A 14,489-nucleotide genomic window follows, 5' to 3' on the forward strand; every position below is an offset into this window, starting at 1 on the left:
TTTATTTTTAACAAGGATTTATAGAGCCTATAATTAATCAAGTCAGTGAAACCAACAGTTCTTTGGATTAACCATGGATTAAAGAATTTTAATCCATGGATTAACATATATATTGTCATGCATTAAAACACACAAATATTTTATGAATTCTTGAGGCTGACAATTTACAGTTTTTTTCCAGAATTGTGAAAAGCCAAAAAATATTAAACTGTATAGGCCTATATATATAAAGGGGTGGGTGAGGGGGTTGGTGGGTTTACGTAATAACCTGTGTTTAGTCAGGTGATTTTATTTAATACACTTTTACTATATTTTGTTTTGTATTTGTGTAAAGTAATGATCTACTGTATGTATCGATTTAAATTGGGGGTGGGGGGCTGGATAGGGGTTGATAGTTGTTTTTGCCTTTATACTTTTCTCTATGTAATTCATTAATTGTTATATTTTATATTGTTTTTGTGAAGGATGCACCTTTGTACTAAGTGTGCCACCGATCTAAAGGTGTAATTCCGAATAAATAAATAAAAAAAATAAATATATATATTTATTGTTTGATTCCAAAATGTATTTTAAGTGGAGAAAGGCACTATATGTAAACAAATAACTATTGGTCCTCTCTCCATGACGGTTAACACATAATGCTTTGTAATAATGAATTATGTAGGGCCTTTCGCCACCAATGGAAATTAACAGGAGTGAGAAAAGATTCCCCACTCGCTCGTCATAGAATGAGACAAAACCAAGATTTTATAATTTGTTCTTACGTTGTATACATTTGTAATACAATAACTTAGGGAATCATAATCAAGTGAGGCTGGACCCAGAACGACGGAGAGAGGGAACATTGCGAAACCTCTCTAATGATAGAAAAAAACCAAATGAAATTTTTTGGGCCTACATTTGCGTTGGGGTGGGTGTGCAGGGACAAACCTCTTATGACATTTGAAATTCTATTTCCCAAGTGTGTCTACCAATTCAAGTGTGTTTGAAATTCCAATGCCTAATTTTTCAGACCTAATGTCAAAAACGTAACCAACTGTTTTAGTTACTAAAATCACTTATTTATACCTCCATGCTAAAATCATAAAGAAATAAGTAAATGAAGAATTTCCTCCATGCTAGGATGTAGGCGTACAGGTTCACATGCTTCTTCTCACAACACGGACACAACGCCTCGTTTCCTATAGTATATACTATTGGGACAGAACAAGTGGAGCTGGTAATTAGTAGGCCTACTACTTCCGAGATGTTGCTAATACGAACAGCCTTGTAAACAATTTCCTCCGAGTCCATAAGATGTATTTTACATTGGTTATGTAATCTGTGTTTTTTTCCCAACAGGATACCCGGCACGGTATTGGAACTTGTCCATAATGGAATCATTGTACTGTAGTACTAAGAAGGCATGAAAATTCATAAAAACAAATGTTCTCCAATAAATTCAGTACATTTCAGCAGGATATATGACATGATTAGTGAAATCAAAAGTCTCTGACCAATAAACTATACCCCGGGTCCTACTAAACACCAAACGGAAACAAACGATACTCAGAACGTTGCAAATACCTACCAAACGAGAGTACTATTGTTAATTAATTATGAAAACCGAATCTCTCGTTTGGTAGGTACATTTGCAACATTCCGAGTCTCGTTTGTTTCCGTTTGGTGTAGTAGTTTTTAGTAGGAACACTATACCCCACTATGCGTGGCTGCATTTGGCGTTGTGTCCCATTAGGACAGAATCGTCTGGAATAAATTGACAAACATTGTCACTATTTAGTGTATAAATAGTCAATGTTGCAAAAATGCAATGCAAAAATGCAAAATTCACGAGCTTAATACAACTACTAGTAGTAGTCTAAATTACCCGGGTAGCATAATTGTATTTTAAAGACAAAATATGTTAGTAGGCCGTCGAGTAGGCCTCTTTTATTAATTCAAAATGAGAACCTACATAAAATCATCATGATAATAAAATGAAATACAAAATACCTAGACGGTAAAAAATGACAGTGTAATCGGTGTAAAATATTCAAACGGCACCGTTTCAAGTACGGGGCGTCGTTCGGGACATTACTCATTTTGTCGACAAAATACAATTAATGTGAAACATAATTGACAAAATGAGTAATGTCCCGAACGGCGCCCCGTATTCAAGTTGTTAAATAATGTACAATAATTATTTGGAGTCGTAATGAATACTTCTGTACTTTCAAACAACTTACAGTACTGTATGACGAATGTTTACTTCGCTAGTCTCTATTCATGGAAATGTTCTAGAAAACCCTTTAAAAAGTTGATTTTTTTTATCGGGACTTTCGCTGAGCCTGTACTCATCTCACATACTTATATTATGACTTTTGGGATTATCATATAATATATGACGAATATATGGAAAAAAATTCATTCACTCGTGTCTTAGTTTTTTTTCCAGTGATTTTGCGATTAAAACAAGCATATTATAAATAAACTAAATATCTGTAGGCCTAGGTCTATCGTTCTGGCTGTAAATTTAACTTTTGAAACCCGGGGGCGATATTGCTATCACCGTATAATCAATCAAACTATACTAAATATAGTGTTAAAATGGATTTCATATGGGAACATTTTGTAAAGAGGTTGAAGAAACTAAAATCAGGACAAAGGGATGACAGAAATAATCTTAATTTTACAGATGTTTTGTATTCCTTGTGGCATTTAAATACAGTAGGCGTACTCATAGTACAATTTTTTTTAATGAATGGTCATTAAATATACTTCTAGGCTATAACTTTCAGTTACTATATTTAGTTATTAGTTTAGTTATTATATTACTCATTTTTTAATAGACTAGGTATAGCTTTAATACCCTTCATTTATCACAAATCATTCCAACATTATTATTTTTCCACCGTAATTTCAACAAAACCTTAACTACAACAAGCTATTCTAAATCACTAAACAATACTTATGCATAATATCATTGCAAAATTTAAATAAAATAAACTTCAAAATAACCCCCAGTGTTAGTAATTCTAAATTCTACAAAACTGTTTAGATGTCAATCTACCTCTGGTAACATGTTGATTGACAATTTGTTGCATATCACTAAAACTCTGTCTACACTATCAAACTTTATGTGACAAAAAAATGTGATGTGCCCATATATGGACATGATGATGTCATATCACTCCCATATTTGGGTATATCACTACTATACTTTGATTGTTTTTTTTAACGCCTGGCACCACCAGTGAGCGTTTTAAAAACTAGGTCATTCTAGCAAAAAAATAGGTGTACCAAAATGTTTTTAGCCAAACTAAATTGCCGCTTCACCTGAAAATAATTTGACCAATCACGATGCGATGCATCACCTGAATTGTCGCTTGTTTGATTGGTCAACTTGCCTTGTTGCGATGTTGGAAACCAAGCATTACATCCTAGACTACATAGCACTATGTAAAACATATTAAATAGTATAAAATCAAGATTTAATGTTAACCTCATAATTGTATCAAGCAAAGCTCATCTAGGAAAGTTCAATTTGATTTGTTGTGTGAAAAATAAATGCCTCTGTTGGGAATCGATCCTATCACCTTTCACTTACAGGGTGAATACCATACCTTTTAGACCACATACATTCTAAACAATTAAGCAGTACCAAAGAAAAAAAAAGTGGTTTGTCACAAAATGTTTAAAAATCAAGCAAAAATATACATACAAATCAGTGACTAAAGTAAATGTTAATTTTTTAAATGCAGCCCAACAGAAATTCTTTTTTTTTCACACAACATCTGTTTTGGAACTACAGACACGATTGTAATGCAGAGAAAATAATCGGGCAGATATTATAGCTCTATCGTCAAAATTAATATTAAATCTGATTTTAAAAAAGAAATTTTAAAATGTAAATGAAATACAGTACTGTAATTGCATTCGTGAGAAACATGACATTTGACATTTGATGTAAACAAAATGGAAACATCAAAATGACAATACTACTGTTTTATACATCTTCCCTCCTTTTTGTTCTTAGAACATTAAACATTAAAAAAATCATTACACTGCAAATTTGGGCTGTTGGTCCTCAAGCTGTACTGTTTTGTTTCTTCAGTTGGTTTTTACGCAAAGGATTATAATGTTTTAGGTACCAAAACTTAAAATATAAGCACAGTGGTTTGGGTCAGGAATGGTATTTTGAAGAGCCAAACGTAGATTGTTTACTGCTGGAAAATCAGAAATAATAAAGAGATATGGGCGGATCCAAGAATGGAATGGGCTGGGGTTAGGAAAGGGAAAGCAGAGTCCAAACCCATCCCCTTCCTTTACATTACACAACTTATTCTTTGACTTGACAGAAAAATATTAAAATTATCACAATAAAACTTACAGTACATCAATTAAATTTTCATTCAACACATTTTTCATGACCAATTCAATACCAATTTTTATCAAATTACACATACTTAAAAAAATCAATGATCATAGAAAATTATAAAAATGCTGTTCTCACGTCAATTTGGTATCATTCACTTTTGGTCTTTTTTATTTGAAACCTGAAAGAATAAATGTACAACATATTTTACCAGTGAACATCAAGAAAACTGGCATTTATCAATCTTTCAAAGATAGCTTATCAGTGCCCAAGTTCCTGACTGAAAATGTCTGGTTTTATAAAACGAATTTGTGCAGGCCTATTCCAGCTGCATTTCATACTGCTTTGACATAATACCCATTAAGTTCAATTGATACAGATTAGATAATAAAACTTCTTGATAAAGAATACACTTTGCAGTATATGATAAAAAATAGCCTGAAGTTAAAGTTTTCTTACCTTAGAGCCTGTAGCAACGCTATCAACAAACATGCTAGGAATGTCGTTTCCAAAGTAAATCTTGTTAGTTGATGCTATCGATTGGTATCTGATCAATTCAAGGTACGCTGGTGTTAGTTTAAGCTGAAAACAAATCATAGAAAAATATTCTACTAACACCAATTATATCGTATATTTTATTCTAATCTGTTTATATACAGTTTATATATATCGTATATATACAAATAATATACTACAAGATGAGGGTGTACCAGTTGCGTGCACATACACTTGAGAACTATAAGTGTTGTTTCACATACCACACATACTGTATGGTATTAAAGAGTTGTTATCCAATCAAATTTGAACCATTTTGTGAAAATCCCAGTTGGATATGGTAGGATATCAAGCAGAAGATTCCAGGTTTTAATCTTGGTTGGGGTAGCTTTTTCTCAATCTCACATTCCCTAACATAATTATTTATAAATTATTCTTGATTGGATTATCCATTTTATAAGAGGATTTTCTAACAAATTATTGAATTATTTCTCATTGGCATCACCAAACAGCATTTAAAAACAGAAATGCAAGTTATATAACCTGCATGTGAACTTTACTTGAACCTATCACAGTACTGCATATGGAATGCAGTGATATACTATCAATATTTTACTTAAAGTTACACAATAAAGGTCACCAATAATGATTGTGTACCATTACTTTCATATCAGTAACTTAAAAATTACAACTTTTTTTAAGAATGTTTTTGAAAACATCTGTTGAACACTTTGGATTACCACATTTGAATATAATGCCATTTTCTAATTAGGCGATGTTCACATCAATGTAGTTATGGAGTTTTAGTGTACGACGCTGATAGCAAGGTCATAAACCAAATAGAAAAAACAGACACAGATAATGCCTATTGTTACAAAGCTCTGCCATTCAGATGCGTCATGTTATCCTCATACAAAATGTTCTGATTGGACAGAACTCTGAATTACCACACTATCGTACGCTAAAAAAGTATAATCAAACATTTTCCACTAATATGGTTCTGACAGTAGACAAAAAATTGTTTGTTTTATATGAGTGACCTTGTAAATTAGTCTCTTTTATCAGCATGTGCCGAAAATCTGTAAATCAATCTCTTTTATCAGCATGTGCCGAAAATCATGGTGTGGCGGCTATCTGCACATTTCACCATGCATAAATTATATTGTTTTCTATCAGCACAGTCAACCGTGCCTATAGGAAATAATATTACACGCATGGTTCGACAATAAGTGTGAACAGTATAATCAGAACAATATATTGTTGTATACAAACCTTGTTAGCTTCTGCCTCTTTATTGGCTCTGTAAAACTCAGAATCGGCTTGTGATTTTACTCGAGCAAAATTTGACGTATCTAAGAAAAATGGTAACAATTTAATTATGTTTTTAAAATGCCTACTCATGTCTATCATATTGCACAAAAACATCAACATTTTGACGAAAATCTGACTGCAAAAATACAATCAATACAATCTATTTATCTCATCACAATGTAGTGTATATACACATGCATCACAATTTTTACCTCTTTTCTAACAAAATATTCAAAAACTGGGGCAATCTACAGTCACCACAGATTGACTTCTTCATCAGTACTTTCAATGAATGGCCGACTAGTTGGGAACATCAATGCTACGTCATACGCAGTACAGTTTTGATTTTACAGTCACATTTAAGACCAATTTACACAGACAAGTGGTAAATGTAATAACAATATAGAATCTATGTTATTCCTTATGACCATTTACACAAAGTGCAGAGCGGACGGGCGGTCTCTGCTGAGGATGGATACGGATTACAGCCGATTAAACCTTACCGTTACCGCTTGTCTGTGTAAATTGGCCTTTAAGCAGGTTCTAATTGCGAATAACTACATGATGTCCAAATTTTCAGGAGGTTTAAAAATTCCTTTTGACTTTTAGGATAGTAAAAAAGAAAATTAGAATTCTCTTTTGATCAATAAAAATTACCTTCAATTTCTGATACCCTTTTTTGGCTTTCTTTCTCCATTATTTGTTGATCAAGCTGAATCTTAGTAACTTGTGCAACCTTTTCCGCTTCAATGATTGCCTTTTTTCGATCGGTTTCAGCTTCCTTTTCAACAACCTTTTGATGTTGATGAGCAATTAACAGTTTGGTTTTCTCATTCTCCCTGTTTTATAAACAAATATTTTTACTGTATCTATGTTTCAAATCAAACATTTAATATAATTCTACTCATTATAATAATTTATTCAATATTTTATTTAAATGCAGGTGGTTTGATCAAAGCCATGCAAGTTGGTATCTGTTTGTGTTTCACATCAGTGGCAAGTTGAATACACTTTAGGCCTACAGCTTGGTAAAAAATGAATTTATGAAAGCAAGCCTGGCCATACAACAAGAGAGGGAGCTATACAAATGTAAAAATATATCAAACTATAGAGGGTGCCACATCAAAATCTGTAGTAAAGCATGTCAGAAAGTCTACCTCTGCCTCAATAATATTAATTTATGGAATGGTTTTATTATATCCAAAATAATGAGGAGAAATCCTTAGCGGGAGGTGGGGGTCGAGTGAGGGGGGAATCAGGAATTTCTCAGAATTATCTGGAGACTCTTGGGAATTCTGGGTAAACTATCCAACCTGATCAATAAGTTTAACAAAAGTTGCTGTAACTATTTGTACTTGACTTGACTTCCGGGTAAGTTAAACTTAATCTAGTGAGATACTGTATGTTTAATAAAAATCAACATACTCAGCAGTACAAAGAATTTTTAAAATCAAGTTATGACTTACATTGATTCATAGTTTTTACGAATAACCTCTGGAATTTTTGGCTTTGTCACTCGAACTGCCTGTAATCAGAAAATATAGATTCATACAATAATTGTAAACCTCCAAAAATACATTTTACATGATGTTTTTTCAGTGGAAGCAATAATTTATAGATTCACGTTTCCTGAGTAGTTTATACCTGGCAACTTTTTAAGTGGCCAATGCGCGAGACATTGAATGAAAATTATATATAGCACCCTCTATGTACGAAATATGCCCTCTATGATTAATTTGTTGACGATTGAGTTGGCTTTCCTTTACTGTACTACATCAACCAACAAAATTAAACATAGGCCTAGGCTAATTATGCTTAAATTAATTAAATAATGTGCAGTCCTAGGCTATTTTCCTACAAAATAGGAAAGTTAATTTCAAAATGTTTTTTCTAAATATTTTTATGGATGCGTGGGAAATAGCCACATACAAGTGAGGCATAAAAAATCGGGCCACATGCATGAGAATCATGCATTATGTGTGAGAGTTGGCAGGTATACCAGTTATTGATAGTTAAAACATCCTTTAGAATTCTCAAATGTATTCACCTGAATTCGGAGTCCAGGAGCCATTTCAACCAAGTCTAACTGCAAAGCCTTCTTTAGATTTTCATCAATTTGATCTGAATAAACAAAATAATAAATAAAAGCAAGAAAAATGAATCACTAATGTATAAAAATGTGTTTTCCAAAATTTATTGGTTTTTTTTTTCAATTTATATACCTTTTTACTTAAAATGTCACAAATTGACAAAAACAATTTCATATATTTTAGTGAATTTTCTCATTTCTTTTTCATTGTCTTTAATATTTTTGTGAAAATAATGAATTAATAGTTTTCCTACTATACTAATTACAAAACCAGTTTCACAAGCGCAAATGCAATCAAATTACATCATTAATTTAGTAGTAAACTTTCATCATCACTTTCCCTTTGTCTTCATTACTTGAACACTTTCTTTTGTTTTTAGGAATCTATTGTGTGAAGCCAGTGGAGCAGAGTATTGTGTTGCAGAGAAGGATGGTGTGGAGGTCTCTGATTGCTGGAGAAGTATAACAGTTAAGAACAAAAATTGTACAAACAGCAAGATAGTATGTTGGACCAACAGGCCAACCTACAGGTCCACAACAGACTTACCAAAAAGTTCAATGTAAACCTCTTGTAGATTGTGTGCGCTACAAAACTGGTTCAATTCATGATGAACTTTGTTAAAAATCAATGCTTTATCATAATCTGCAGTGTAGTTCCTGACAACATCATATACTGTATAAAAAAAACATATTGACAATGTCAAAAGAATTTATCATTACTGTATTGATATATTCTATTAAGGTAAGATTATGTCAAACTCAACTGCGTAATGAAGTATGAAGTAATGAACAGTTGTGAAAAATATGTAAAAATATAACAATATGTATATTTCTTACTAACCTTTCTCAGCAGAAAGAATATTTACAACTTCTATTCTATCAAAATATATCATCACTCCACCACTGAAAGCCAAGGGTATACGATCTCAATTATCAAAAGCATATTAAAAATTAAAATATAAAAGACTAGTACAATGAAGAACAAATATGCCACCATGTCACGATTAAATATTTTGGCATTATCATTATCAGTACTTATAATAAATCAGAGCACTACTGTACATATTTAAATTACATCACTTACAACATGACAGAGGCGGGATTTCAACCTAGGCTTCTGTCATAAGTGAGCAAGGGCGTCAACCACTAAGCTTTGATACAACTAAACTAAGCAGTATATATATTTTTTCATTAGGTAAAATGTTATATACTGTACCTGGTGCCACATGGGACATTTTTCACTTCATCTGTTTGTAATGTTGTCTAAAAGAAAAATAAAACGTAAGAAAATACATAGAAAGCAAGGTACAGGATATCATATTTAGTCAAACATTTTAATTCAGCTGTTCACTTGATGGAGTTATTGCAATAGACCACCATGTCGCATGTCAAATTTACAGTAGGTATGTCATAAAACCAATAATGAATGTTTTGTATTCGTTGTGAATGGAGAGAATATTTCATGAGTTGTGGAGCACTTTGGCGCAGTGGGTGGTTAGAGCATTGGACTTGCAATCAAGAGGTTGCCGGTTCAAGCCCCGGCCCGGTCACTGCAGTGTTGAGTCCTTGAGTAAGATTCTTTATCCACATTGTTCCTCCCCACCCAGGTGATAGAAATGGGTACCAGTATTTAAAAAGTACTGGGAAGGTAAATCAGACTCAGACGTTTGTGCGAGAGGAGTGGCGTATTCCCCACAAACTTACACACTAGCCCAAACACTAAAGAAATGGAGATGGGCACCATAGCCGTTAGCATTAGCTTAGGTTTCGACTATACCTATATAACTTTGCCACGCCTCATTAAATATAACACTCAATCTTTCAGCTCATGAAATATTCTCTCCACTCCACTCATAAACATTCATTACTATGTCTATTATTATAATTATATTATAATTATATATATTTTTTATTTTATTTAACCTTATTTATAGATGGTGACCCTAAACAGCGTATGCTGAAAATCAAGGGGCCCTCATGAGTTATGTTTAGTGTCTGTGTGTGACAGTGGCATGTATACTACTGTAGCACACCGGGGTAACCCTCTCCTCATCCCGAAAGATGTGCTACTGTAGGTTATTTAAAGTGCACATGAGCCAGATGTGTACATTCATTATTTGTATACCATGCTTAACTATTAACAAAAAGCATCAAAGATAAGAGGGTTAACAGTTACCTGTACACTCCTAAATGATGTGAGGAAAGGAACCATCATGTGGAAACCAGGTGGACTAGTTGAGTGCAGTAAAGCACCTCCCTATAAACATCCATTAAGGTAAAACAAATAGCAAATTTAATATTTAAATTATTAATGTTCTCATATATTTATTCGTTTCTTAAAATAGTGTACAAAAAACAAATTTCTACTATTAAACTAGTTTGACCACAAAAATTATATTATCATTATATGGTCACATGTTTTTTTGTCACATAAAGTTTGATAGTATAGACAGAGCTTTACAATACCTACAAATAAGCACATTTGAATTTTAAAATAAAAGCAATCACAAAAAAAAAAAAACCTTGGGCGGATTGTTTTGTGAAGACTTTGTTTTAGATTTAAGTCTGTCTTAGATCTAAACTCTAGACCTTGCAATAAGTATTATGTTAGACTACTTCAAATTCTTTACCATACTGTGATCTTATACCCTTTTCAAACCTGCAAAAAGTAACAACTTTTAACTAGGTTTGCATAGTGTGAATACAATTTTCGGGAATTTCTCCCGAGATTTCACAAGGCACCCCTGGAGTAAAATAAGATGTTCTGAGATGTCCCAAGTTGTGACTATGCGCGTGTATCGCTCTGGTATTAAACTGACCAATCATAGTAACCAAATACCGCGCACTATGCTTTCTCCTGATATTTTTCACGGTTTGCATATGCGTGTATGTAAAAACGTGTAATAAATTGGGAGAGCAAACCTGGTTACAACTCGTTACAAGTTCTAACAATTTATGCAGATGTGAAAAAACCTTAATGTTAAATGTACATTGAGGCCAGTGTAAAAAATCTTAATTACACAGTAAGCTATTGTACCTTTTGCCTTTACTATAAGTATAGAGAAGAATATCAAAATAATCAATAAAAAAAATGTATGAAAGAACTATATTGATCTAGATTTAATAGGTAATTGTTATTCAAAATACTACAGTATTAAAGAATACAAACAACTAGAAAGGAGATCACTAATTAAAAAGCTAGATCTTATATTGCAACATGTATTATCTGTGAACCTGTTGGGGTTAAAAAATATTACAATAGTACAACATATAAATTAATGTGCTAATTAAGGAACATTAACAAAATTATTTAATTAATATTAGTTACTTAATTATACAAAATTAATTTGAATATTTTACTTACCCTATAATATACACCAATATGACCTATAACAAAAAAAACAAATTATTAATTTATTTATTTCTTACAATTTTTCCATATATAATTGCTGGTTGCAGTATACTGTATAGATTGGAGAGAAAGATTAACTTTAAAGGATGATGTCATCATGACAATAATCGATTGCATGACAGGGTACGTTTGTAAACAGGTGCGTACTTGTTCGATTTGATTGTAATTTGCGATCGGAAAATGCATGAAATATTTTAAACATAAACATATATTACACAGTATACACTCAATAGACGTCACTATTTAAAAAAAATTGCATTGGAAATTTAAATAGTCATAATCATTTCAATATCTCACCTTCATCAATTTTATGAACTGCAAAATTGACAATAATACCAGCTAGTGCAACACACACTACGAGGATGATTTCTGCAAGACCCATTCTGAAAGAATATTCATAGCAAAAAGGATTTTAAAAATTCAGTAAAAACTCAAAACTAGATTTTTAAAATATAACAATAGAGAGAATCTGAATCAGCATGACAAAAAATAGATTTGAACTCTTCTGAAGATATGCTGGCACCCTTACCATTAGACCATTGAGGCTTTCATGGTCTGATTTATGCAATTGTCAATTGTATGACTCACTATACGATCCCCGGGAGAGGTTCGTCATTTGTCCAATGTGCGTCATATCTTATGAATACAGTACCATGACGCACCCCTGCGTGAAAAAAGTGACCATGGAGGTTTAAACCTCCATGGTATAACCAAGATGCCCATTGCGCCCATTTTGAAGAACAATTGCCATGCACACACCATTGTTTTTTGATGTGTGATTATCATTTAGGTTTTTTTAATTATTTGCAAATGATCCCTGACCCATGACTCACCTCTCCCGGGGGCTATAGGCCTACTCCTGTATTGTATAGAGTGGGACATACAACAAGTGCATTATTATTAGATCATTCTTTTTACAGTACACTCAGCATGGTTGAACTGTATGTATGCATGCATGTGAAACAAATAGGCCTAGACACGTGACTTGTCCCTTAACTTAAGCCTTTTTTCCAGTTGATGGTCAGAATTGCGTTGAGTTAACCAGATTTAATGATTTTTACAAGAAAAGGGCGTAAAAATAAATGCTACAAATCGTTAATTACATACAGTTGTTGAAGTTGTACCGACTTAGGCCGGCCCTAGCTAGAGGGACAGCTAGAGAGGCCTAGCTAGGGAAAGGCCAAGGTAATGCGGCCGAGAAATGAACCGCGGCCGATATGAACTTTCTGTGTGTGATCAGCGAGTGACTAAGCACATAACCTGCAGTTGTTAGTGTTACTGTTGGCTATTGTTTTAATGTTAGTAGCCTCTACCTATTCTAGACCTTCGGCTAGGGCAGGCCTGTTAGTGGTAATTATAAAAGCAGTTTAACCTTACCGTAACTTTGTTCCAAGTATTTATATTAAAATTATTAATATTTATTCTGATCAATTTTAACACGACGCCTCTCTTCTCACAAAAACAGCATGCAAACAACCAACCACCAAGAGAAGGCATACACACCGCCCGCAGTCGGCTGGTGCTGCACTCTGTAGTTCTATTGTAGGAATATCTTTGACTATTGCAGTAGTAATAGGATAACAATAATAATACTAATATACAGAGGATACTGCTTTTGAAATAATTAATACAGTATAATAAATGTTCAACAAGATAATAAATCAAATATGCCTTTATTATGGTCATTCGACATAAGCTATATTTTATATATCATTAAAGTTATCAATCATAAGTTACTTACTTACTTTGTTACTTGTTTGCATAGCTATCCCCATTATTGGGGACATTTCGCCGTCATTGACATTATGTTGACATAGCACAACAATGGGAGACATTAATTTTGATGAGGTCATGGAACACTAATTAATTAAAAAAAACTAAAAACCTGAGCCCTGTAACCCTAGCTATAGGGACCCTGACGGGTACTCTCTCTCCGGGTCAAAGGGATCCCGAAACTCATCGGTGGGCAGGGGCGCTCATCTCCCTGTTCAGGACTATTCCTGATGATTACTCAGACTATTTACATTTAAAATTAAACACCATACGTAACAATCTTTATAAATCAAACGTCATCCACCTTCCATCAAAATATTTGGTTTTTTTTTCGAATTTCTCTAATGTATTGTTGCTTATTGTTACTGCGGTAATAGTTTAGTTTGTCAAATTTGTTTAAGTAAAACAAAATTACTGTTTTAATTAAATACCATGGATTTTACAGTATATATTATTATGTTTCCCATACTGAGGCTAACTAGTCCATGCGCAAATACTTATTATAAACTTATTATACATATGCTAGTTATTTTCAATTCAATTCAACTTTTATTTCAGACAATTGTCCATATGGTATACAGTAATACATTACAAAGAAAAAAAATAGATGAAGGAGAGAGGATCAAAACTTTTATCTATTGATATATAATGCCTCTCTCCATTTGTAGTACATGTTTGAATCCATCAACAAATATTTGTATATACAAATTAACATTCTGTTTTCGCTTTTCATTATTCTTGTAAGAAATCGATAAGTCGAAATCCTCAAATATTCATAAAATGATGGAATATTGTTTTCCACAAATTCCTCGCACTAACAAATCTGGGTTGTCCCAACAACCTCCGGAAAGCATCAATAATAACAGACTTTAAGTCGGTTGATATCTTTTTTAAAATGATTAGACCATAAAGGAGAACAGTACATGTTAATACAATATGATCTGAGCAAAAAACATTTGATTGATTTGGAGCAGTATGAAAATTTCCTACATAAAACATTACCTCTAATACATAGAGATCTATATTGGCGTTTTATATCTGCCTCATCTCTTAGA

The 14,489-nt window shown here is 32.9% G+C and overlaps 1 protein-coding gene across 1 annotated transcript; it reads right to left on the bottom strand.

Moving 5' to 3' along the window:
• Positions 1–1,901: 1,901 nt before the first annotated feature.
• LOC144844460 (erlin-2-B-like) lies at positions 1,902–13,156 on the bottom strand. The gene is made up of 13 exons (XM_078701394.1): positions 13,039–13,156; positions 11,959–12,044; positions 11,614–11,636; positions 10,426–10,506; positions 9,466–9,512; positions 9,091–9,152; positions 8,797–8,922; positions 8,208–8,281; positions 7,627–7,685; positions 6,818–6,999; positions 6,122–6,201; positions 4,814–4,936; positions 1,902–4,535 (listed from the first exon to the last, which is right to left on the bottom strand). Exons 2-13 carry the CDS (start codon positions 12,041–12,043, stop codon positions 4,509–4,511), a joined length of 969 nt encoding a protein of 322 aa, XP_078557520.1. The 5' UTR covers position 12,044; positions 13,039–13,156; the 3' UTR covers positions 1,902–4,508.
• Positions 13,157–14,489: the final 1,333 nt, after the last annotated feature.

Source organism: Antedon bifida, chromosome 6 (genome assembly GCF_963402885.1).
Source record: "Antedon bifida chromosome 6, ecAntBifi1.1, whole genome shotgun sequence".
NCBI classification, from domain to species: domain Eukaryota; kingdom Metazoa; phylum Echinodermata; class Crinoidea; order Comatulida; family Antedonidae; genus Antedon; species Antedon bifida.